The sequence below is a fragment of the Salvia hispanica genome, chromosome 6, assembly GCF_029641045.1.
Source record: "Salvia hispanica isolate PSC_SH4W2 chromosome 6, Shi_PSC_v1, whole genome shotgun sequence".
NCBI classification, from domain to species: domain Eukaryota; kingdom Viridiplantae; phylum Streptophyta; class Magnoliopsida; order Lamiales; family Lamiaceae; genus Salvia; species Salvia hispanica.
Window position 1 is genome coordinate 31716861 of NC_142697.1, and position 26764 is coordinate 31743624.

The following is a 26764-nucleotide window of genomic DNA, read 5'->3' on the forward strand; positions in this document are numbered from 1 at the left end:
TTATATTTATGTTATTCGAAAATATTAGCAATATCTTCAATAGCATAACACTTTAAATTAAAGTATGGAAAATGATTTGACATAAAATCATATGATATCTAACATATTAAGGTTTCAATAATTGCGATACACCTAAGCATTTTTCAAATCTCCCCCAGTTTTAATTCAGTTTTTTTCAGTTATATCATTCCTATTATTTCAAAATCTTAAAAATAATTACACACTTATTGTATATTTCCTGTGATCTCCCGTCATTGTCTAGTTTTGATCTTAACTATGCAAAAACATGGATTTCCAAACAAAATAAATATCAATCATACTATATTCTGTTCAAGGCAGCATCACTGAAATGGTTGCTGCTCAATTTGTATATTGTAATGCAGTGCAATTGCTAGCCGGCGCTGTGTAACTCTCTCGAATCCCGTCTCCAGCAATATGCCTGCCAATATGTGTAACGGCGACTCACCAACCAAACAGAGGTTGCTTGTGGTTGCCAATAGGCTGCCTGTGTCTGCAAAGAGGCAGGGCGAGGATTCGTGGTCGTTTGATATAAGCGCAGGCGGCTTAGTTAGCGGCCTTATGGGTGAGACTTAGTTGTATGGAAGAAATTGAATTTAATTGTGGTGTTACTTTTTGCAAATTATTTACTTTTTGCTTATTGCATGCTGCTTTTCTACTTTGTAGGGGTGAAGGAGTACGAGGCAAGATGGATTGGTTGGGCGGGAGTGAATGTGCCAGACGATACCGGGAAGAAGGCGCTCACTGCAGCTCTTGCTGAAAAGGTTAGTCAAAATGCCAAATGCAAAATGCAAAATGCTTTAGTAATGACATGATCGTGATCATTGAATCTTATGTTATTGCAGAAGTGCATTCCTGTTTTCCTTGATGAAGATACTGCTAATCAGTATTACAACGGCTACTGCAACCGTATTATCTGGCCTCTGCTCCACTACCTCGGGCTCCCACAGGAGGACCACCAAGCAACAACGTGGAGTTATGAGTCTCAGTTTGCAGCATATCAGAAGGTGAACCGGCTGTTTGCGGATGTTATCCAAAGCCACTACGAGGAGGGTGATGTTGTTTGGATTCACGACTTCCACCTTATGTTGCTACCGAAACATCTCAAGGAATATAACAGCAACATGAAAATCGGATGGTTTCTTCACGAGCCATTCCCGTCTTCTGAAGTCTTCCGCACTTTGCCATCACGGTCCGAGCTGCTAAGTGCAGTTCTGATGGCAGATTTAGTGGGGTAATATTTTTTTTTTGAAGATATATATAGGTTGTTGATTTATATGGATTAATAAATTTGATTACTCACATTTTTTTCTAGATTCCATACACATGATTTTGCAAGAAATTTTGTGAGTGCTTGCACTAGTATTCTCGAGTTAAAAGTACTCCAGAAGCTGTTGAGAATCAAGGTAGAGTTACTCGTGTAGCTGTGGTAAGTCCTCGTCTCTCCACGTTCCCAGTTTTACAGTACATGTTGCAAGCATATCAAATCATGATGTTCTCCACAGTGTCCAATAGGGATTGATTCGGAAAGGTTCACTCGGGCTATAGAGCTTCTTGAAGTCCAGAAGCTCATTAAAGAGTTCAAAGAGAAATTTTTAGGAAAGAAGGTTTGTTCTCAGTCACATTTTAGTGATTTTAAAAAGAAAATAATCATATATTTGTAACCAATTGTTGATTGTAGGTGATACTGGGCGTGGACCGTCTTGACATGATAAAAGGAATCCCTCATAAGTTACTAGCATTCGAGAAGTTTCTGGAGAAAAACGAATATTGTCGTGATAAAGTGGTATTGCTTCAGATTGCTGTGCCAACAAGAAGTGATGTTCCTGAATGTATGTGCTTGTGGTAGTTAATTAGTTTCGTTCGACAAAAGATTTATTCTGCCTAGTGATTTTTCATCTTGTTTTTCCTTTTCGTGTTTACAGATAAAAAACTTAAGAGCCAAGTTCATGAAATTGTTGGACGAATCAACGCAAGATATGGAAGTTTGGATTCTGTTCCTATTCATTATCTGGTTGGCTTCTTGGCTTTTTACTTGCATTCGACATTTATGCTTTCAATTACTAATTTTTTTTTAGATTCTAAAGCAAAATTTTCGTACTTCTGCAGGATCGTTCAATCGACTTTTATCCACTGTGTGCATTGTATGCTATGTCTGGTAATATCTTCTCTCAAACTGGAAATGTGTATGTTGTTATTTGATTTTATGTTTTTTCGACTGTTAACTGATGCAATTTGGTTTTGCCAGATGTAGCACTTGTTACTTCATTGCGGGATGGAATGAATCTCGTCAGCTCTGAGTTTGTAGCTTGTCAAGATTCGAAGAGGGGCGTCCTCATTCTCAGCGAAGTATATATATACTCAACTTGCATTATGCTTAGATTGTTCTATATTGATTTTCTAATCAAGCAACATTTTTTTTTGTGTCTTCGAAATGTAGTTTGCTGGAGCAGCAGAGTCTCTGGGTGCTGGTGCGGTTATCGTGAATCCTTTGGACCTTATGGGAGTCGCTGCAGCGATAGGCAAGGCTTTGGATATGCCGGCTGAAGAGCGAGACGAGCGCCACAGGCATAACTTTGAGTATGTCACAACTCATACTGCTCAACAGTGGGCTAACTTCTTTGTAAGGTGAGCCTTGTTTTATTGTTCATAATTGCAACATTTCTTAACAATTGATAGATTTCTTAACATTTCTTAAAATCTAACTCGAGAATTTGATTTTGCTTTGCAGTGACCTCAGTGCGTGATGCTTGGACTCATCATGGATCGTATTTGGAGGCCCAAATTGAAGATATAATGATGCATTTTTGTCATGAGAAGCCAAAATCAAGTGTCTTTTTAAGTTATTTTTTGTTGAATGAGTGACTTAGGTGTGCTAGAGTCACACCAATGGTTTAGGTATTGTAATAGTTTTAAGAGTCCATTCTAGCCTATAAATAGGCTTGTAACCGCGTCATTTCAAGACACTATTGATCAGTCCTAGTGATGTTTCATCTAGTTTTTCCCTTTGGTGTTTATAGATAATAAGAAACTTAAGAGACAGTTCATGAAATTGTATGAAGAATCAAAGGAAGATTTGGCAGTTTGAGTTCTGTTCCTATTCATTATTGTTCATTATTGATTCTGATCTTGCTTTGCAGTGAACACTGTAATCTAAATATAAAAATATACGAAAAATTTATATACTAAACACATAGACCGTCTTTTTTTTTGTTCCTTTTATGTTTGCCTTTTCTATTTTATTGTAATATAACCATTAGTTCGACTACACTTGATTGGCCCCTATTGAAAATAAGATACTAGCAATAGATTCAAACATTTGTTAAATCCAAATAAATTTAATAATTAAATTTACAATATTATTTTTTATTTTTAAAAGAAAATAACATTTTTATTTGAAGGTTGTATGGCATTAGAAATTTAGAATTGCAAATATTGATGCTTATTTGTAGACTGGATTAATTCATATGAATGGTATTGATCCAAGTTGAAATCCAAATAACAACAACTACACTAATAACAATGATAAATATAAATATGATATTTTCATATTTTAATTATTTAAAAAAGCAAAAAAAGAAACGCATGACAATTTTGAGAAGGAAGAGAAAATCATTTATGTGATTTTTCAAAAAATAGTAAATATAAAAGGGTTTAATTTACAGCCACTAAGTTAGGGCTGATGAATTTTGACACTACATGAAAATGTGTTACAAACACGTATGAAATTAATAAATTTGTGTCAAGTCTTACTAGGTTCGTATCTTTATGGGTTTGATCCGTTAAAAACCCAATAGTATTTGGTTTGGGGTCCTCATTATTTAAAAATACCCCCATTGTCTCTACTCTCTAGAGTTAGATATGATACATCTCAAAGGACTTTTGCATTTTTTTTTAGAGTGAACTACAAAAATGGTCCCTGGACTATGGGTTTATCTCGCCCATAGTCCCTGGACTTTAAAAATATCGCCAGTAGTCCCTGGACTAAGGGTTTATCTCGAAATTGGTCCTTTTGGCTTTTTTTTGGTACGAAAATACCCTTTGATATTATTTTGGGGGGTTTGGGCAATTTGGTCTTTTTACACTTTTAACATTTTAAATCTGATATTATTTCAGCTATGTACTAACTTTGATATTATTTCAAATTTATCATCCTTTTTCCCTTTTGTCATCCTTCACTTTGTTTCTTTATTTCAATATTAGATTTAATTTTACAAAATTTTAAATTTTAATTTTTAAATATCAATAAATTTTTTTAATTATAAAAATTATTAAATAGCAAAAATTAATAGTTATAATCAATATTTGATAGTGTATAGTACTATGTAATCAATAAGGTATGACAACGCCTTAGTTTTAATCAATATTTAATACAGTAACTTTAATCATAAATAAATTATATAACACAATTTATTCTGAAATAAATATGCATCTAATGTAAGACTAATATAATTTTCGTTTATTAATTTGAAAACAATCAAAATTTACTAGAAAATTTCAACAAAAATACTCCTATATAAAATTTTTAGTAGGATCAAATTTTTAGTCAACTTCATAATATTTAATCACAAGCAATTATAACAACCGAACGGAGGCTAAATAGAATAACTCTTATTTTTTCATCATGATTAATATTATTTTTCTGTACTTCTTCAATTCAATTGAATATTATATTAAATAACAAAAATTAATAGTTTTAATCAATATTTATAGTGTCCATGAATTAATAGTTTTCATTAAATTATTAAATTTAGTTTTATAAAATTAAATCTAATATTGAAATAAAAAAAAAAAACAAATTCAGTGAAGGATAACAAAATGGAAGAAGAATGATAATTTTGAAATAATATCAAAGTTAGTACACATAACTAAGATAATATCAGATTTAAAATGTAAGAGTGTAAAAAAGACCAAATTGCCCAAACCCCCCAAAATAATATCAAAGGGTATTTTCGTACCAAAAAAAGCCAAAAGGACCAATTTCGAGATGAACCCTTAGTCCATGGACTACTGGCGATATTTTTAAAGTCCAGGGACTATGGGCGAGATAAACCCATAGTCCAGGGACCATTTTTGTAGTTCACTCTTTTTTTTATGGTTTAAAATACCCTCAAGCCCTTAAAGAGCATTTTTAGTAAAGAAGCGAAAAAAATTAAGAAAGATAAATTAAATATTTTAATAAAGAAGAGATAATTAATAGACTTAAATTTTCTTGATGGACTTGAGGGTATTTTTCGTCCAAAAAAAGTTTGAAGCAATGAAAAAATAGCTCAAATCATATTACATAAAAGTTAATGGACTGCAGAAGATATTTTCAAATATTACAGACCAAATTGACAAAGTTTGCATACTAATAAACATGTTACCTCTTTTTAAAAATATTATACATGGATTTTAAACTCCATGTTTGTATAAATCTGATTAAAATCATGTAAATCGAGTTTTTATCGTGTAAATTAGGTTAAAAAATCAAATCTAATCGTGCTATATCTAATTTAATTGTGTGCATTAGATTTAACCGTGTAACATCTTATTTTCATAATGTAAAATCATGTTTGTGCTGTTATCACGCGTGACAACCTGTATTATATCGTGTCAATCAAAATTATGATTATAAACATAAATTTCCTCTATTTTAACTAAAGTTATCTTTTCACTAAATTTACTGAATACTATTTAAAAAGAAAAAAATAAAGCTTGACTAATTTGGGAGAGAGGGGAAAATAATTATTGTGATTTTTAGTATAGGAAATATAACGGAGATCGAATTCACAACCATGTAAATCTTATAATAGTTTTAGTTGTGATATTTGGTTATATATATATAGACTTATAGCACAAAACATTGCAAGCAAGCGCATTTCTTCTCCTGATTTCTAGGTTAGCATAAAACATACTACTCCATTTGAATTCTTATTTTTCTATAAACTTTTAGCTAAGACCTCATTCCTTGAATTCTTCTTTTTCAAAAAACTTTTAGCTGAGACCTCAATCCTCGCCAATTTCATCTCATCTCAATTTATATCACTTCCATTGCTGCCGATGTATACGGCATTAGTTTGATATGATAGATAACTAATCTGTCTTAGAGTTATAACCAAAAATGATATCAAATGTGTGGTTTTTTTTTTTCTTCATATTTTGTTTATTTACATTCCCTATCAAACTGATTGATATCATGAGGAACACTTGCCCAACACTAAATATGGAATCATAATTAGTTGTAGTGTCTAAATTTCCTTTGGATCTGCCCGCCTCATCAAGATTTTTCATTGGATATTAATTTATATAGCTTTCATTCCACTAGCATTTTATGTGCTCTCTAAGTAAAAGGAAACAAATTTCAATCTATTTGTAATAACCATTTAATTAAGGGGTTTCGATGAATCTGCTTGTATTAATCATATATTCTATTCGTAATAATCTATTTATAAATGTATAATCTCCTCCAGTTTTAAGTAGCAAAAATAAAATTCAGTTTTCTTATTTGTTCACGCTGTATACGTTACCGAAACACATAAATTCCCGCTATGCAAAAATCATGTTGATGAGTTCTTCATTTAAATAAAGGACAGTGATAAATGTACATAAATTGTACTACATGCATAATATTATCCCTAAACTACTTTGTAATATAATCCAATTAAATTTAAAATTTAGGAATATTACGTACATGTACTATTTATGTACATTTATGATTATTCTTAAATCAATTCCTATCATCATTGTCTAGTTTTGATCTTACTATGTAAAATGATAGTTACATAATGTTGCTTCTCAATATGTAATCAGAGCCATTATTATAATCCGGCGCAGTCGACCTCTCTCGAATCCCATCTCCGGCAATATGTCTGGCAAACAGAGGTTGCTTGTGGTTTCCAATAGTCTCCCCGTGTCCGCAAAGAGGCTGGGCGAGGATTCATGGTCGTTAGAGATGGGCATGGGCGGCCTAGTTAGCGGCCTTATGGGTGAGTTGTTTGGAAGAAATTGAACTTAATTGTGGTGTTACTTTTTTGCTTATCAAATTTGCATGTTGCTTCTATTTTTTGTAGGTGTGAAGGACTTCGAGCAACGCTGGATTGGTTGGGCTGGAGTGAACGTGCCAGACGAGGCCGGGCAGAAGGCGCTCACTGCAGCTCTTGCTGAAAAGGTTAGTCAAAATGCAAAATGCTTTAGTAGTGACATGATCGTGATCGTTGAATCTTATGTTATTGCAGAAGTGCATTCCTGTTTTCCTTGATGAAGATACTGCTAACCAGTATTTCAATGGCTACTCAAACAATATACTGTGGCCTCTATTCCATTACCTCGGCCTCCCACAGGAGGACCGTCCTGCAACGACGTGGAGTTATGAGTCTCAGTTTGCAGCATATCAGAAGGCGAACCGGATATTTGCGGATGCAATCATCAATCATTATGAGGAGGGTGATATCGTTTGGTGTCATGACTTCCACCTAATGTTCTTACCGAAATATCTCAAGGAATATAACAGCAACATGAAAGTCGGATGGTTTCTTCACACTCCATTCCCTTCTCTTGAAGTCTACCGCACTTTGCCATCACGGTCTGAGCTGCTACGCGCAGTTCTGATGGCTGATTCCGTTGGGTAATACTTTTTTTTTTCCGCCCGTCTCCTCTTTTGAAGATATATCATAAACTTGCTTACTCGCATTTTTTTTCCCAGATTCCATACACATGATTTTGCAAGACATTTTTTGAATGCTTGCACTAGTATTCTCGGAGTTCAAGGCACTCTTGAAGCTATCGAGGATCAAGGTAGAGTTACTCATATAACTGTGGTAAGTCCTCGTCCTCGTGTTTCCATGTTCCCTATTTTACAGTATCTCTTGCTTGGAATCATGATTATCTCTTCCATTCCACAGTGTGCAATAGGGATTGATTCGGAAAGGTTCACGCGGGCTATAGAACTTCCTGAAGTCCAAAAGCTCATGAAGGAATTCAAAGAGGAATTTTCTGGAAAGAAGGTTTGTTCTCAATTGCATATTTAGTAATTTTTGAAAAGAAAATAGTTAAATATTTGTAACCAATTTTTGAGTGTAGGTAATACTAGGTGTGGAACGTCTTGATACGATAAAAGGAATCCCCGAAAAGATGCAAGCATTCGAGATATTTCTGGAGGAAAATGAATACTGGCGTGACAAAGTGGTATTGCTTCAGTTCGGCGTGCCATCAAGAACTGATGTTCCAATATGTATGGGCTTGTGGTAGTTTATTAGTTGCATTTGACACAATATTAATTTTTCCTAGTGATGTTTCATCTTGTGTTTTCGTTGCGGTGTTTGCAGATAAAAAACTTAAAAGACAAGTTCATGAAATTGCTGGAAGAATCAATGCAAGATTTGGAAGTTTGAGTGCTGTTCCTGTTCATTATCTGGTTGGCTTACATTTCTCTCTTGTTTATGCTTTCAAACATACTTTTTTAGATTCTGAAGCAAAATTTTCGTATTTCTGTAGGATCGTTCAATCGACTTTTATCCACTGTGTGCATTGTATGCTATCTCTGGTAATTTTTAATCTCAAACTGGAAATGTGTATGTTATTATATCTGATTTTATGTTTCTTCAACTGTTAACTGATGCAATTGGTGGTCTTGACTCGTCAGATGTAACACTTATCACATCATTGTGGGATGGAATGAATCTTGTGAGCTCCGAGTTCGTGGCATGCCAAGATTCGAAGAGGGGCGTACTCATCCTCAGCGAGGTATATATATTTACGCAACGTTGCACTATGCTTAGATTGCGCTATACTGATTCCAGATTCCAACATTATATTTTTTTCTTGTTTCTACGAAATGTAGTTTGCTGGAGCAGCGCAGGCTCTTGGTGCGGGCGCAATTGTTGTGAATCCGAGGAGCCTTACGGAAGTCGCTGCAGCGATAGGCCGGGCTTTGGATATGCCAGCGGAAGAGCGAGACGAGCGCCATAGGCTTAACTTTGAGTATGTCACAACTCATACTGCTCAAAATTGGGCTGATTTCATTATAAGGTGAGCCTAGCCTGCATTCTTACACTACTAAATTCTTGTTTATTGTTCATAATTGTTAGATTCTGATCAAGATTCTAATCTTACTTTGCAGTGACCTTAGCCTCAATTGAAGCAGCCAGACCTCACCATCAAGTCACTACACGATTACATGTAGCGTGCATCAAAATTTTGTTTCATTTCGTTATCGAGTTTGTTATTTATTTCCTTGTAACCCCGACGGTTACACTCTAGCAATATCATGCCCGGCTAGTGTTTAGAATCTCTTATAATCAGTTTCACCAACATCGATCCCTAAGTAATATAGTTTTCTTCTCTTTTGAAAAGTATTCGAAAATACTATGTAGTGGGGTACTACTTCTTTGCAATTTTGTTGTTTTTATTTATGTCATAAGATGCTACGAAGTATATTAACTTCTTGCATATATGATTCATTTATTATTGTAGAGGTGTGATCTTTAACTACTAACCACAACCAATTTAATTTAAGACTACAAGAATTTGGAGATCTAAGAGCATCCCCGACCCTGTCCCCAATTCAGGCCCCAAGTCCCCTCCACGTATCATTCCCCTAAATTTGAGTCCCAAGCCACAACTCCTCTAACCTTGCAAGCCCCAACCCGGGCCACAACTATTAAATTGCACTATTCACATTTGTCCTAGCGGCAATGAGCTTAGACATCAATGTATGAGATGCCGAATTCGAGCCCTCTTAACTTCAGTTGTATCCTCCTTTCTTAAGAGTTTATATATAATATCCTCCTTCATATAGGAGTTAATTTTTTTTTTAAAAAAAAAAAACTATTTTACTCGTAAAATAGAATACGTTGAACAATTAAAATACGAAAAATTCATTTTTAATTCAAAAATAATAAATTATAAACTAAAAATTAAAAACATTGAACAAAATAAGAAAATCAAAATGAGAGCTCTGCTTCTAAATTTCCAAAATATAATTATAAATTATATAAACTAAAAAAAATGAAAATGAGAGAATCAAAATAGTCTCCACTTACCAATAAAAATGAGAAAAATTAAAATAGGCTCCACTTCCCAAAATAAATTAAATGCACGCCACTTTCCCTCTCCCTCTTCTTCCTCTTATCCATTCTTCCTCAAATGCTAAAAAAAATCAGGAAAAAAAACAAAAAAGAATGGGGTTTGGGGCACGGCCCAGGAGGCTCCAACGCATGGACGGGCCGAACCCCAGGAGTGGCCCGGGGACACAACTGCGGCTCCAGGACCGTCCCAGGCCGTGACTCTCCTCTGTCTAACGCATGGCCCGGGTCGGGACTCGCGATATTCGGCCCGTCCCCTAGCGTTGGGGATGCTGTAATGGTCTATAAAATTTCATGTGTAATTTCATTTTGTTATTATTATTATTTAAATTTTATAAATAAGAAAACTACTAAAATTAGAATTTTGATTCAAATTGTCGATGTAGTGTACTAAACATATTATAATAGCTATGTTACATTCAACTGCTTCTTGATAATTTTGAAAATTCAAGAATTTGTTTGAAATTTTGATATCAGAACATATGTGAGTGAAATCTCGTTAGAATTCTTACAAAATTACATTTGATTTGATATATGTTGTGTAAATTAATAATTTAAATTGAGATAGTTATGATTATTTAAAATTTTGAGATATTTTTTGAAAGTTAGTTATATCTAACTTTTGGTCAATTGATCAAATTGACATATTTAATGCAATACTATAGGATGATTGATGTTAATAATCTAATACCTATCATTTAATTGTAGTTAACAATTTAGAGGTCAATTAGCAATATAACACACTTTATTATCGTATGTATATTTTAATTTGCATTTAATATGTTATTTTAAGAAACTTTTAGGATATCATAATATATCACAACAGGGTTGTACTAAAATGACAACCAAATTAAAATAACAGCCAACCTGTAATGAGGGCCCTTAAATTTAGAAACGGATTCAACCTTAGTCTGCACGTAGCAGACTTGCTTGTTTATATATCGCAGGTTACGTGATTATCTTTGATTTCGTATCGCAGATTGCTTTGAATCATATGCTGATATGCTTGCCTATGCATCATAGATTGTTTGTCTAGGTTGTCATTTTAACTATGGTGACATAGTGCTCTGATTTCGTATAGCAGTTTGCTTGAAACCATGTGTGAGTTGTTTGCAAATATATCGCAAATTGCTTACCTAGGTTTGGTTTTAACTAGGTGTCATCATAGCGCTTCCCCAATACTATCACAATATGCATATATCTATATTTATATGTAAAAGTATTAGTACTAGGTATTTACTTCAAACTCTTTTGCCATTGTTCTACCATATAAGTTGTGAAGATATAATGACAAACACTACAAAAATCACAAGAAGTTAAATTGAAATTTTAAACGCGTGTGAGTACTTTAAAATGTAAAAAAGGTACTCATATGTTTCCTAAAAATTGAAATTCTTTTAATTTTGGTTCGTTTCCAAAAAAATAGAAACTTCCCATTTTATTAAAAAATAAACCCATAATCCACTTACACTAATTCCACTATTTTCTCTCTTCTTCTCTCTTACTTTACCAATTTTGCCTTAAAATTCACGTCGTTACCAAAGTTCCTACTTTTGAAAGTTACGATTTAAATGACATTTTTTCTTTTATTTTACTTATAGTTATCTTTTACAAGTTTAATGACAAAGAGACTTGTGACTAATTTGGGAGTGGTCGAGGTGAACATTAGGAAATACTCATTCTGTCCATTAAAAATAGTCTCATTTACGGGTTTTAATGAAAAATTGATAAAGAAAGAGAGAACGAAAAAACTAGATAAAGTAAGAGAGATATGGATAAAGAGTGGGTAAAGTGTGGGGAGAGGAGAAAAAGTGGGTCAAGTATGAGTGATAAACTTGCTATTTTTAGAAATGAGACTATTTTTTGTGGGCATTCCAAAATGGAAAAACGAGACTATTTTTTGTGGATGCAGGAAATATGACAAATATCTTATTCACAGCCATGAGTTAGGGCTGGTAGACACAAGACGAAAAACCCAACATGAATACATACAAAATTAATGAGTTTGGTCAAGTTTTATTGCGTTCGTGTTTTTATTTGGTTGACCTGCTATGAACTCGTTAATTTCAAGTTGGGCTCGGGTAACCTACTAACAATATTAGTATTATTATTTCATTAATTTTTTTAAAAATATACTTTAATTTTATTCTTTGTTCATGTAAATCAGATATAAATCATGTAAATAGATTTTTTTTTTCCTGCAAATTAGTTTTTAAAAATCAGATTCAGTCGTGCAATATCAGGTTTCAATTATGTAAATCAGGTTTAATCGTGTAATATCAGATTTTAATCAAATAAATAAGATTTGAGTCGTTATCAGGATGAACCTAAAGAGTATTCGCATTCTAATTTTGAAAAATCTTTTCTCTCTAAAGAGATGCGACTCATTATCCACTAAAAATATTTTAATTATTTTTTCTTTCTATCTCTCTTACTTGACCAATTATGCATTAAAACCTGTGACCTCAAAATAACAGGGGTCAAGGTCGGCCAGTGAGACGATGGGGGATAAGCTTCATCGTCGAGAGGGAAACAACCCGGATCACCAACTAAGGCCCCTAAATGATCGCTCAGTGATAAAGGAGGTAGGGGTGTAGAGACAGCCAGGAGGTTTGCCTAGAAGCAGCCACCCTTGAAAGAGTGCGTAATAGCTCACTGATCGAGCGCTCTTGCGCCGAAGATGAACGGGGCTAAGCGATCTGCCGAAGGAACTAAATATTCATACTTTTTAGGACGAAGGGAGTACATAAGTTCATCTATATTTTAATCATATGGGATAGTTGCAAAAGGTACACAATATATTGTTTAATTCGTTATATATTTTGAAAAATCATGGGATTGATCGTAAATAACCAAAAGTTATGGGTGTGGTCTTCAGTTGAGTCTCACTTTATATACTCCCTCCGTCCAATTTAAATAGGCCATATATCCTTTTTCGTATGTCCGATACAAATAGTCCATATCCATTTATAGTATTCCCCCGTCCCTGAAAATTTGTCATCTATTTCCTTTTTCGCATGTCCCTAAAAATTTGTCACCTTTCACTTTTACCATATTTGGTAGTGGATCTCATATTCCACTAACTCATTCTCACTCACATTTTATTATAAAACTAGTATATAAAAGTAGGACCCACATATCGCTAACTTTTTCAACCCACTTTCTATTACATTTCTTAAAATCCGTGTCGGATTAAATGGTGACAAATTATGGGGGATGGAGGGAGTAACTTTTTTTCATTCTCTTTTACTTTATCATATGTGGGCTCCACCATCCACTACACAAGTTCAACTACTTTTTCTCTTTCTCTTCTACTTTACCAATTACACATTAACACATGCGTCAAACCCAAATGACTTATTTTTATGGGACGGAGGGAGTAGTACTTTTACAATATAATATGAGTAAAATTAGTTTGAGGAATGTTAACTCAATTACCAAAATAGTAAAAATAAATGTGACATATATTTAGTGGATGGATAAAAAAGAAAACTAGTAATAAATAATGACAGATAGAGGGAATACTATTTAGAAAGAAAAAAGAAATACCGGAGAGAGGAGAAAATTATTTATGTGATTTTCATAATAAGAAATATAGCAAGATAGATCTAATTCCCAGATGTTAAGTAAATATAAAGCAAATATCGGACAATAAATTGACTTGTGATATTTAAAATTATGATCTGAACTATTAGATTTGAAGATTTGATGACACAGGATGACAACTAATTCATTTGATTACATCTCATATACGTTCTCTCTATATATAGACTCAAGCACTGAATAATTCAAGCTGGCGCATTTCTTCTCCTCCCGGATCATACACATCAACATTTCTCTTTCGATTTCCAGGTTACATTATCAGATCAATATTGACTATATTTAGGGGGTGTTCGGTTTGCAAAATTATATCCCATAATAATTAGTTATGGCCAGCTCTCTTCTACTAAACAAATCTCACAATTTAATCATAGATTATATCAATATTTAGGGGGTGTTCGGTTTGCAAAATTATATCCCATAATAATTAGTTATGGCCAGCTCTCTTCTACTAAACAAATCTCACAATTTAATCATAGATTGTATCTTGTTACTATTTTTTCTAGGAAATCGAAAACCGCCGTAGACTATAAATATCAATATTTTCCAAGAAATTCATGTACATCCCACGGCTCTAAAGGAGAGGATTTATCACTGTTCACATAACTTTATTTGAGTCATGTTTTTTATAATGTGCATTGAAGTAAAGTACATCACATACCTACTAGAGATGTAGACAGGGCTGCATTATTCTTACAATTCCATTAATTAAATCCTAAAAATGAAAAATACAAGCAAATAAAATTCACAAATATGTTCGATTAGAGGAACCGACTACTCGTTGCCGAATTTTGCCCAAATATGTTCGAATTGATGCAAAATAATTGTATGAAGAAGTATGAGTTAGAGATAGTTTGGTTTGATGTAAAAAACTGAGTAATGAATAGGTGTATTTATAAAAAAAATTGGATGAATTGGGATTAAAAAAATGAATTATTTTTTTGAAAAAAGGTCATACAACGGATCTATTTTGGGAAGTGGAAAAAAATCGGATTTTTTTATGAATTAAAAAAATATAAAAAAATTGCAGAGAAGGCGAGTGGGCGTCATCGCTCACACACGTCACGACACGTGCGCGGACGTGTCGCGCCGCTGCAGAGAGTGTGCTCGTGCCGATGGTACGACCCCAACAGTGAGATCGACGGGTGCTGTGCCGACGGCACGAGCTGTGCTCTTCGGATTAGAAGCGTTGTGGATGCTCTTATACCTACATTTTCTTTCTCCAATTGAGCTACTATATATAAATATTTAACTATTTCATTTTTTAGGAAAAACTTATATTTACTCTCTTTTATTTTATTCTCATTAATATTTTATTTTCTTTCTATCACTCTTATAAAAGATTCTCTCCACTCAATTTAATAATTTACCGTGCCTAAAAAAATCAATCAATAATAATGAAACGAAGTAATTAACTAGCTTGAGTAAACAATAATCAATTTGATTGGAGGCAATTGTATTACAATTAGAATTATGTGTGGGGACTTATTAACATGATTTTATGTGAATCCATATTTTAAAGTTGAATGTGGTGGGTAAAAGTAGATATTCATTTTTAGTCCTTTTTTGAAAATTATGAATTTTCTAAATTAAGATACGTTTGTGCAACATATTACCAATTTGTAATGCAGAGCAGTTAAGGTGTCTCGAATCCCAATTTCAGCAATATGTGTGACGCCAACTTAGTGACCGAACCAAGGTTGCTTGTGGTTTTCAAAACCTTGCCTGTGGGAAGGGATTCGTGGTCGTTTGAGATGGACCTAGTTAGCAGACTTATGGGTGAGTTGTTCAAAAGAATTTAAATTTAATTATATTGTGGTGTTACTTTTTTATTATTGTGTTGTAGAGGTAAAGGAGTTCGAGTTCAAGTTCGAGACAAGATGGATTGGTTGCGGGGGAGTGAACGTGCCAGACGAGGCCGGGCAGAAGGCGGTCGCTGCAGCTCTTGCTGAAAAGGTTAGTCAAAATGCAAAATGCTTTAGTAGTGACATGATCGTGATCATTGAATCTTATGTTATTGCAGAAGTGTATTCCTGTATTCCTTGATGAAGATACTACTGATCACTATTACAACGGCTACTGCAACTATTGAGAAAACCGGGTAAATTTTCTCTCAAATAGTGAAATGAACCGATTCAGTAATTTTAGAGTTAACCCAATGGGGTCTACCTCGATAAAATTACTTCCCCATATAAATTCTATGGAAAGACTGGTGGGGACACTGTCCTCTCTTAATTACCAGACTTCAAACAAAATTTATCAGTCGGTGTACAAAACACTACTACGAAACCCGCAAATAATATTGAATACAATATCACAGCAAAAAAAGCAAACCCAGAAATAAATGCAGAACAAAATAAATAATAAAGAAAGAACACACCCGAAACTTTGTAAACGGAGTTCGGCCAAATTGCCTACGTCTCCAAGCACACTGGGCAGAGCCCAATTATATGAAACAAATGTTTGAGGATGATTTACAAATGAGGGAGGAGTGCTCCTTTTATAGGCAGCCACTCCCCCAACTTTTTAACTCCCCACCGATGTGGGATATGGAAATTTGACAAAAGTCAAAGTTTGTATGCTACAAACTTCAACAAATCTCCACCTTGGCAAAATTTTAAATCCCACCGAACACAAATCTTCTCCATCCAAACAAATGACCCGCGGTGCTTTCATATTGGCGCCGTCAAGCGCCAACTCCAATTCGCAGAATATTAACCAAGTCCAAAACAATATTCAAACTTGGCTTTCTTCAGTCAACATATCTACAGGATTCTCCAAAGTCGGAACCTTTCTTATGACAATTTCCTCTTCTTCGAGAATTTCCCGCACAAAATGATAGCGAACATCAATGTGCTTCGTCCTTGCATGAAAGACATGATTCTTTGCTAAATGAATAACACTCTGGCCGTCAGAATACACTTCAAGTTGTTTCTGACCAACACCCAATTCTTTCAGCAACCCATGAAGCCAAATTGCCTCATTCACAGCTTCAGTAATGGCCATGTACTCTGCCTCTGTCGTAGATAAAGCTACCGTTGACTGCAAGGTAGACTTCCAACTAACTGGCTCACTTGCTAAAGTGAACAAATAGCCAGTAGTAGATTTTCGCTTATCCAAATCACCAGCATAGTCGGAATCACAATATCCAACTGCAAAATGACCAAGTGATTTATCTTGCTCAAACAACAAACCAATATCTACAGTATCTTTGATATACCGCAGAATCCATTTCACAGCTTACCAATGACCCTTGCCAATGACCCTTGCCTGGATCATGCATGTATCTGCTCATAATACCGACGGCGTGTGAAATGTCTGGTCTTGTACACACCATTGCATACATCAAGCTTCCAACTGCGTTAGCATAGGGAACTTTCGCCATATATTCTCGCTCATCATTCGTATTTGGAGATAATTGAGAGCTAAGTTTCAAATGAGGAGCAAGCGGGGTACTTACAGGTTTGGAATCATCGTTTATACCAAAACGCTGAAGTACTTTGGTCAAATATTGCTTCTGTGTCAGCCAAAGCTTGCCTCCCTCTTTATCCCTTGTAATCTCCATGCCGAGAATATTCTTGGCTTCCTCCAAATCCTTCATCTCGAACTCCCTACTCAACTGAGCCATCAATCTGTCAATTTCAACTTGGCTCTTTGATGCTATCAGCATATCATCAACGTATAAGAGTAGGTAGATGTAGGACCCATCTTGAAGTCTGCGCAAATACACACAATGGTCGTATTTGCTTCTTGTGTACATCTGATCCTTCATAAATTTGTCAAACTGTTTGTACCACTGTCTTGAAGACTGCTTCAATCCGTACAACGATTTGTTTAACTTGCAAACCCAATTTTCTTTATCAGCAACCTTGAATCCCTCCGGTTGGGTCATATAGATTTCCTCCTTCAAATCACCGTGTAAAAACGCGGTCTTCATATCAAGTTGAGCTAGTTCCAAATTCAACTGCGCTACCAAAGCCAACAAAATTCTAATGGAGGAATGTTTACCAACAGGAGAAAATACCTCATTGTAATCAATTCCCTCCTTCTAGGCGTAGCCTTTAGCTACCAATCTTGCTTTGTAGCGAACATCATCTTTGTGAGAAAATCCCTCTTTCTTTGAAAAAACCCATTTACATCCAATTGTCTTCTTTCCTTCCGGCAACGGCTTCAGCTTCCACACCTTGTTCTTCTGAAGAGATTTCATCTCTTCTTCCAAAGCACCTTTCCAACCATCGCGAGATTTCATCTCTTCTTCCAAAGCACCTTTCCAACCATCGCTTTCTGAACTTTCAACAGCTTTTGAAAAGATACCTGGAATATCATCAACAACTGGAAGCGCATATGCTACCATATCCGCAAAACGAGCAGGTCTCTTATTTTCCCGCCTCGTTCGCCTGACTGCAATTGGCTCTGATTGCTGCGAAGGTTCTTGGGGTGGAACCTCTTCATCATCTGACTCTTCTTCTTCCGTAGGAGAGTCATTTGTGGTGTTCGTAGTCGGGATCACAACTGCATCTTCGAACTCCACCTGCTTGGGTATAGTCCACCTGCTGCGAAGTATCACAACTATTTGGATTTACCTTATTCAACATGGAAGATTCATCAAAGGTAACATCCCTACTTATAATCGTCTTCTCAGACTCCAAACACCATAACCGATATCCTTTAACACCAGCAGTGAAACCCATAAACAAAGCCTTCTTTGCACGTGGATCCAATTTTGATTCAGTGACATGATAATATGCAACAGAACCCAAAATATGCAAAGAATCATAATCAGTTGCAGGTTTACCGGACCATATCTCTAAAGGAGTCTTGCCATCAATGGCAGAACATGGCAAACGATTGACAATGTGTTGAGCGTATGTGATGGCCTCAACCCAAAATTTCCTGTTTAGCCCAGCATTAGACAACATACAACGGACTTTCTCCACTAGTGTTCGATTCATACGCTCTGACACTCCATTTCGCTGTGGTGTATTTCTCACTGTGAAGTGCCGAACTATGCCACACTCCTGGTATACATCTTGGAAAGGATCACTCTTGTATTCTCCACCGTTATCTGATCGGAGAACCTTGATCTTCTTCCCCATCTTATTTTCAACTTGAGCTTTCCATTTTAGAAAAATCCCAAGGACTTCATCTTTGCTCTTCATAGTGTACACCCAAACTCTTCTGGAAAAATCATCAACAAAAGTGACAAAATAGTGTCTACCTCCAAGTGACGGAGTCTTGGCATGTCCCCATACATCAGAGTGCACGTAATCCAGAATTCCCTTTGTATTATGGATTGCAGTGCCAAATTTCACTCTTCGTTGTTTCCCTAGGACACAATGCTCACAAAATCTAATTTGCAAGACTTCGTACCTTTCAGTAATCCTTGCTTGGCGAGAATTTGCGATGATCTCTCACCAACATGTCCCAATCGCAAATGCCAAAGCTTCGTCGCTTCTGCATCCTTCTTGTTACTCGAAGTCGCAGTTGCTACTGTCCCAACAACCGTACTACCTTGGTAGTAAAACAAATTGTTCTTCCTAACGCCTTTCAACATCACCAATGCTCCTGAAGTTGCTTTAAGAATTCCATCTCGCATCATCACAACTAGTCCTTTAGATTATAAGGCCCCCAAAGAGATGAGATTCTTCTTCAACTGGGGCACGTACCGCACATCCTTCAAAATTCTGGTGGATCCATCCTGATTTTGCAGCTTGATTGAGCCTATCCCGACCGTCTTACATGGACTGTCATTTCCCATGTAAACAAGTCCGCCATTAATTTCTTCAAAATCAAAGAACCACTCCCTGATGGGACACATATGATAGGTGCAACCTGAATCCAATATCCACTCATCTGGATGCGATGTTGTAGGTGAAACGGTAAAAGAACAATCCGACTCCGCATCATTTTTGCATTCAGCAACATTTGCATCATGCGAAGCATTTTCTTTCTTCTTCAACTTCGGGCAGTCTTTCTTCCAATGTCCTTTCTCATAACAGAAAGCAGACTCATCTTTGGCAGCTCGTCCTTTCGATTTGGACCTTCCTCTTCTCTCCTTTGATCGGCCTTGTTGACGACCCCTTGCTACTAATGCTTCATCTGTAACTGCTTCGCCTTTCATTTTATCTGCCTTTCGCAATTCATGACTATACAAAGCAGAACATACAGTATCTAAAGACACATCATCTTTACCATGGAGCAATGTGGTCTCCAGATGTTCAAATTCATCAGGAAGAGACGACAACAACATCAATGCCAGATCCTCATCCTCAAATTTCACATCTAAATTTAGCAGGTTTGCTACTAACTGATTAAACAAAGTAATGTGTTCATTCATAGTGGTACTTGGCCGGTATTCAAATCGGAACAACCTTTTCTTCATAAGGAGCTTATTCTGACCACTCTTCTCCAGAAATTTGTCCTCCAATGTCTTCCACAATCTATGTGCAGAAGTCTCATTCTTGACAGCATACTTCTGCTCCCTTGACAGACACGACCGAATTGTTCCACAAGCTAACCGATTTATGGTACTCCAATCTTTATCATCTATATCTTCTGGTTTCTTTTCTTCAATGGCAATGTCAAGACCCTGCCACATACCAAAATGGCCACTACCGTCAAATATCTCCACCGTCAATTTCATAAATGACAGTGCAAACCTTGATCACGATGACGAAGAACTAGCCTTGACTTCTTGATCATTACCCGCCATTACAGACTCAAAATAAAGTATTCAATATTACAGACAAAAAGAACCAAGGATGAACCTTGGCTCTGATACCACTTGTTGAGAAAACCGGGCAAATTTTCTCTCAAATAGTGAAATGAACTGATTCAGTAATTTTAGAGTTAACCCAATGGGGTCTACCTCGATAAAATTACTTCCCCAAAATAAATTCTATGGAAAGACTGTTGGGGATATCGTCCTCTCTTAATTATCAGACTCCAAACAGAATTTATCAGTCGGTGTACAAAACACTACTACGAAACATGCAAATAATATTGAATACAATATCACAGCAAAAAAGCATACCCAGAAATAAATGCGGAACAAAATAAATAATAAAGAAAGAACACACCCGAAACTTTGATAACGGAGTTCGGCCAAATTGCCTACGTCTCCGAGCACCCTGAGTAGAGCCCAATTATATTAATTGGAGAAGAGAAACAAATGTTTGAGGATGATTTACAAATGAGGGAGGAGTGCTCCTTTTATAGGCAGCCACTCCCCCAACTTTTTAACTCCCCACCGATGTGGGATATGAAAATTTGACAAAAGTCAAAGTTTGTATACTACAAACTTCAACAACAACAATATACGGCGGCCTCTGTTCCACAATCTTGGCCTCCCACAAGAGGACCGACGTCCTGCAACGACGTGGAGTTATGAGTCTCAGTTTGCAGCATATCAGAAGGCGAACCGGATGTTAGCGGATGTTATCATAAATCATTACGAGGTTGGTGATATCGTTTAGTGTCATGGCTTCTACCTGATGTTACTACCGAAATATCTCAAGGAATATAACCACAACATTAAAGTCGGATGGTTTCTTCACACTCCATTCCCATCTCTTGAAGCCTACTGCACTTTTCCATCACGGTCTGAGCTGCTACGCGCAGTTCTGATGGCTGATTCCGTGGCGTAATACTTTTTTTTTTCGCCAGTCTCTTTGTGTGAAGATTTATAATAAATTTGCTTACTCACATTGTTTTTCCAGATTCAAAATGCATGATTTTGCAACACATTTTGTAAGTGTCTGCACTAGCATTCTCGGAGTTGATGGTACTCCTGAAGCAGTTGAGGATCAAGGTAGAGTTACTCGTGTAGAAGTTGCGGTAAGTCCTCGTGTCTCCATGTTCCCAATTTTACAATATCTCTTGCTTGACTACATGTTGCAAGCATACAAGTTCCGCTCTCATGATGATCCTTGCCACAGTGTCCAATAGGGATTGATTAGGAAAGGTTCACGTGGGCTATAGAACTTCCTGAAGTCCAGAAACTCATTAAAGATTTCAAAGATGATTTTTTTGGAAAGAAGGTTTGTTCTCAATCGTACTTTTAGCAATTCTTGAAAAAAAATAAAATTAAGTATTTTCTGGAGCAAAACGAATACTAGCGTTATAAAGTGGTATTGCTTCAGTTCGGCGTGCCAATGTCCATCAAGATCTGATGTTCCAATATGTATGTGCTTCATTTCTCCATTTTGGGTTTTCTCTATTGGTTCTTTCCTAGAATCAATATGAGTCGAATTGCAAAGAGTATAGATTATTATAAATAGTTATCATGTGATGTGTAAATTAGGTATCTGATTTTGTGTCTTATATTCGCAAGGTTAATTAGTTATCCTCAATATTACAATTGAGCAGCAAGAATACAACGGAAAATGTAGTTCTCTGAGGTCGAATATAGGGAGGCAATGGATTGTTTAATTTAAAAAGAAATGCAAGCGTTAATGATTGATTTTTGATTTTAGAAAGATTGTTTATTTCAATGTTATGAAAACAGAAAAGTGAATTAAAACTAAGAGTAATCAATTGAGAGATGGTTGCTCCTCACAAACATTAGATTTGATGGATGAAAAACATCAAAGTATCAAATTATTCAAGCATGTTGGGATACATATATACGGATGGATACTATATACCTTAGATTATTAGCATTAAACATGTTTATCTCATGCAAACTTTTGAGTTAAACACTTATCCTCAAGCTCATTGTCATTAATTCAAGATCCTACGTAGCACGAGGAACTACAACCAATTACCATACGCTTTTCATTAAATCCACTATCAACCTATCATTTAAACCAAGTTTAGATTAATAGCATGTCATCTACATTGTCCATCTACTCGTAAGTTAAAGAGACAAAAGGATAGACCAAGTGAATCAACATCAAGTGTGCACATAAGAGAAGAATTCGCCATACCAAATTAAGATGTAAACAACATAGATAAAATCAAGATAAGAGTATTTCATCCATACAAACATCTAATTAAATGTTCGGAGCAACAACATAGGAATTAATCCAAGTAACGTATTATCAAGCTAAAAAAAAAGTAATTATCATGCTCTTGAGAAGTGGGACATGGACTTGGGTTCGGATTGCAAGAATTGTGGCCGAAAATGTCTTCCTCTTCTTCTCACGTTTTGTACGTACTTGTACAAGGTACCCAATGAAAGAAAGTTAATGTAAGCTAGATTCGAAAGCACCGTGCGAATTTCAAGTTATTTCAACCGTGCGAATTTCAAGTTATTTCAACCGTGCGAATTTCAAGTTATTCAACTGTGCAAATTTCAAGTCATTCTGACACATAATTTCAAGAAGATTTTTTTCTTTATTAAAAATTCTCAATTTTATCTGAAGACCAAGCAATGATAAGTATTGAAAACTGATATCTAAACTCAAGATTAGAATCCTTGAGTCTTGTGAGCAATAGAATCCTTGAGTCTTGTGAGTACATAAAGAAATTCCAAAAAGTCATATTATTATATGTGTCATTCTTTAAGAACGTTGACATATGGCGCATATTCTCCTTCATCTACATGAATTCAACTGGCATGCTACAGATTGTTATCCGTCGAAGAGTAATGATGATACTCAAATAAAGTGGAAGCTCCTCCAAATTGCGGCACCCACGGATCGACAAGTAATCAAGTTTTGACATTGCTCCATATTCTAGTTCCCATTTCTTTAAATCACTCAAATTGCAGAGATGAAGCTTCTTGAGTTGTGGGAATGATTTTGCATGGCAAATTAATGTTATGTCATCTCGATGCCGTCCAGCAACAGAGTTCGCAACATGGGATACTCGCCAAACTCCATCACATCTAACTTAACCTTGCATTCATTTAGTTTCAACGTTACTAAATTCTGACACATCCCTTGTTTGTAGTATGAAAAACTGCCACTCATATTGCATTTATACATCTCCAAATCAACCAATGACGGAGACATCATCCCATCATGCAAAACCTCCATATCTTTGTCCGAACTTATATCACATGACATAACCCAAAGGCCAATCTCACATTGACTCTTTTTGTTGCTCAACACAATTGACATGCTATCCACGTCACTAACTGCAACATGTATACTCTGTAGACTGATCAATTTGGGGATGTCTACAATGCAACAAGTCTCACATGTGATCTCTTCTAGTGTCTCCAACTCCTCTAGCCCATCCAGCCTTAGTTTCTCCCCTCCTCCAATCACTTCTATTCCGCGATTGAGAAACAGATGCTTTAATCTTTTCATCTTCCAAATCACATTTGGCAATCTAAGAACAATACCTGATGATACTCGCAAATCTAAGGTCTGCAAGTATGGAATGTTGCATACAGACTTTGGTAGCTCTCTCATCTTAGACAACCTCAAACTCAAGTATCTTAAATGAATTAGTTCGCCCACCTTGATTAGTAACTTTTCCCCTTCAAATTCACAACTTTCTACTACAAATATCCTCAAGGATTGTGACATCTCAAAGTTGATTGAGCTTTCTTTGAAGCCAATTTGTCCAAGACCAAAATACCCTGTTCCGAGAAGCATAAAGGATCTAAGATCTTTAAGCTCATCTAACCTGTCGATACCTGATACACTACCATATTCATAACTTGCGGCTAATTTGCTTACGAAATTACCAATTGATGAAGGTATTGCTAACCTTCTTCCACACTGATATTTGGAAGCATCAATGCGCTTGAGAAAGTTTTCTTCTTCAGCTTTCAAGAAACATGAATCACGCATTATATCATGAAGTCCGAGGTAGTGCAGCAGAGGCCAGATAATACGGTTGCAGTAGCCGTTGTAGTACTAATTAGCAGTATCTTCGTCCAGGAAAACAGGAATGCACTTCTGCAATAACATACTTAAGATTCAATGATCACAATCATGTCACTACAAAAGCATTTTGCATTTTTGCATTTTGACTAACCTTTTCAGCAAGAGCTGCAGTGAGCGCCTTCTTCTCAGCCTTGTCTGGCACATACACTCCCGCCTGACCAATCCATCTTGTCTCGATCTCCTTCACCCCCAACAAAAATAGAAGCAGCATGAAATAAGCAAAAAGTAACCATAGTATGATCGATCGATGAAAACCAAGCAAGAAAAGTAACCATATTTTTAAGATACGGATACTCGTAGAAATTATGTCGCAGAGTGATACTTGAATATTAATACACTCCCTCCATCCCAATAAGGTAGAAATTAACGGGAAAATCCCAAAAGGAAAATATTTTATATTTAATAGGACGGATGAAATATTATTTTATTACTAAAAGTATATTAAAATATTATACTATTTAATTTTTAAATATTACTACTAATAAATTCCCCCTCCATTTAGAGGCGCTGGATCCGCCACTAGTTATAACCACTTCACTTCCCCATGCCTTCATGCACCGCAAGAAAACGAGCCATATGCTCACTTGTCACGGCTACATTCAACAAACACAATTAAATTAAATTTTTTTCCAAAAAACTCACCCATAAAGCTGATAACTAGGCCGCCTGCGCTTATCTCAAACGACCACGAATCCTCGCCCCGCCTCTTTGCAGACACAAGCAACCTCTGTTTGGCTGGTGAGTTGTTGCAAAACATATTGCCGGAGATGGGATTCGAGAGAGCTCAACTCAGCCGGATAGCAATGGCTCTGCACTACAATGTTTGAAATGTTCATGCTATAAGTCTGAATATATAATCAAATAACAAAATTGAATTACTTAAGTGGTTGAATTAAATCTTCGTAATATTTCCTATTATTATAATCACATAAATAATTTACTCCTCTCTTCCAAATTACTCACGCTTTTAATTTTTATTTTAAAATTGTATTCAGTAGATTAAGTGAAAAGACAACTTTAGATAAAATAAAGGAAATTTGTGTCTTAAATCATCACTTTTAGTTAGTAATAACACGGGTTGCGCTAGTGTGCTAACTAATTTACAATAATAACTAATAACTTTCAATTCTGTGTATTAAAATTATCAATATAAAGACATAATTACATCAATACAACATGTAAATTTAAAATATCAATACAAAGACATAAGTTTATCAACACAAGAAGATTGATAAATTTATGTCTTAAAGTTGATATTTCTAACATACACCATTGATATTAGTTATTAGTTATTACTATAAATTAGTTAGTATTTGATAACACACCGTAACAACACAACTTACATTTGATTTTTTTAACATTGTTTACACGACAAAACCCAATTTATACAAATATGGAGGATAAAATTATTTTAAAATAATAAAAATAATACTTAATAATAGAATGAATTACTAGATATTTGATACCTAAACGTTTCCATAATATTATATGTAGTGTCCATTATTTGGAAATATTCACACACGTCTCAAGACATTGATGTAGTATCACTGAATTACTTTTATTAGACTTTTTAAGACTTTTATTTTAAATTTTTTCTTTCTTTTTCTCCATTTTTCGGCACTCATCGGCCAATAGTGGGGACGGCTGACCCCACCTGGGTCCGTCATTGGACCATGCAATAGTTGGTTTAGATTCATACAATTCTTAGGGCTGACTTATTTATTATTTTCATTTGTTCAAATTAATCTTTATGTACATCATAATAAATCTCAGGATCAAGTGTTAAAAGAGCTGAGCCAAATGAGAAGCGAAACACAGAAGCTTGAGCTCGGATTAGCTCAGTGGTACAGCGGTTAATGGCTCGGCACCATACGCTATGAAGAGCTGGTTGAGATCGAGCACCAGAGGGTCATGACCGAATATTACTTGGCAGTTCCAGTTACTTGGAAACCACGAGATCGATGAGAAAAGACGACCGACAAGCCCTTGCTACACTCCATAGTAGACCTGGTTTGTCACAAGTTGCAGCACTTAATACAAAAACATCATATATATGCAGATTTTACTCAATTTAAAAAATTCAAAATTTGATTTTCTCTTATCAAAACTGATCATAGCAATTAACAGAAAGGGTACCTTTATAATTCTATCGGCTTGGCCAATGAATAGCTTCCCATGCCGATATAAACTGGAGACTACTATTCGGAACATGTACCCGAATTTAAAGAAATAGACGATGGT

General features: G+C 35.5%; 2 protein-coding genes and 2 pseudogenes across 2 annotated transcripts; 3 read left to right on the forward strand and 1 right to left on the reverse strand.

Moving 5' to 3' along the window:
* The first annotated feature begins 435 nt into the window (after positions 1-435).
* LOC125206583 (alpha,alpha-trehalose-phosphate synthase [UDP-forming] 1-like) lies at positions 436-2765 on the forward strand (annotated as a pseudogene).
* Positions 2766-6865: 4100 nt separating this feature from the next.
* On the forward strand, positions 6866-9137 carry LOC125206584 (alpha,alpha-trehalose-phosphate synthase [UDP-forming] 1-like). Its single transcript, XM_089061544.1, has 11 exons — positions 6866-6986; positions 7071-7168; positions 7236-7624; positions 7703-7817; positions 7902-8003; positions 8080-8230; positions 8325-8413; positions 8494-8542; positions 8642-8742; positions 8840-9027; positions 9119-9137. The coding sequence occupies exons 1-11, from the start codon at positions 6866-6868 to the stop codon at positions 9135-9137; spliced, it is 1422 nt and encodes a 473-aa protein (XP_088917670.1).
* Positions 9138-15349: 6212 nt separating this feature from the next.
* On the forward strand, positions 15350-21926 carry LOC148923579 (alpha,alpha-trehalose-phosphate synthase [UDP-forming] 1-like; annotated as a pseudogene).
* Positions 21927-23443: 1517 nt separating this feature from the next.
* Positions 23444-24427, reverse strand: LOC148923580 (putative disease resistance protein RF9). Its single transcript, XM_089061545.1, has one exon. The coding sequence runs from the start codon at positions 24425-24427 to the stop codon at positions 23444-23446; it is 984 nt and encodes a 327-aa protein (XP_088917671.1).
* Between the last annotated feature and the right edge of the window lie 2337 nt (positions 24428-26764).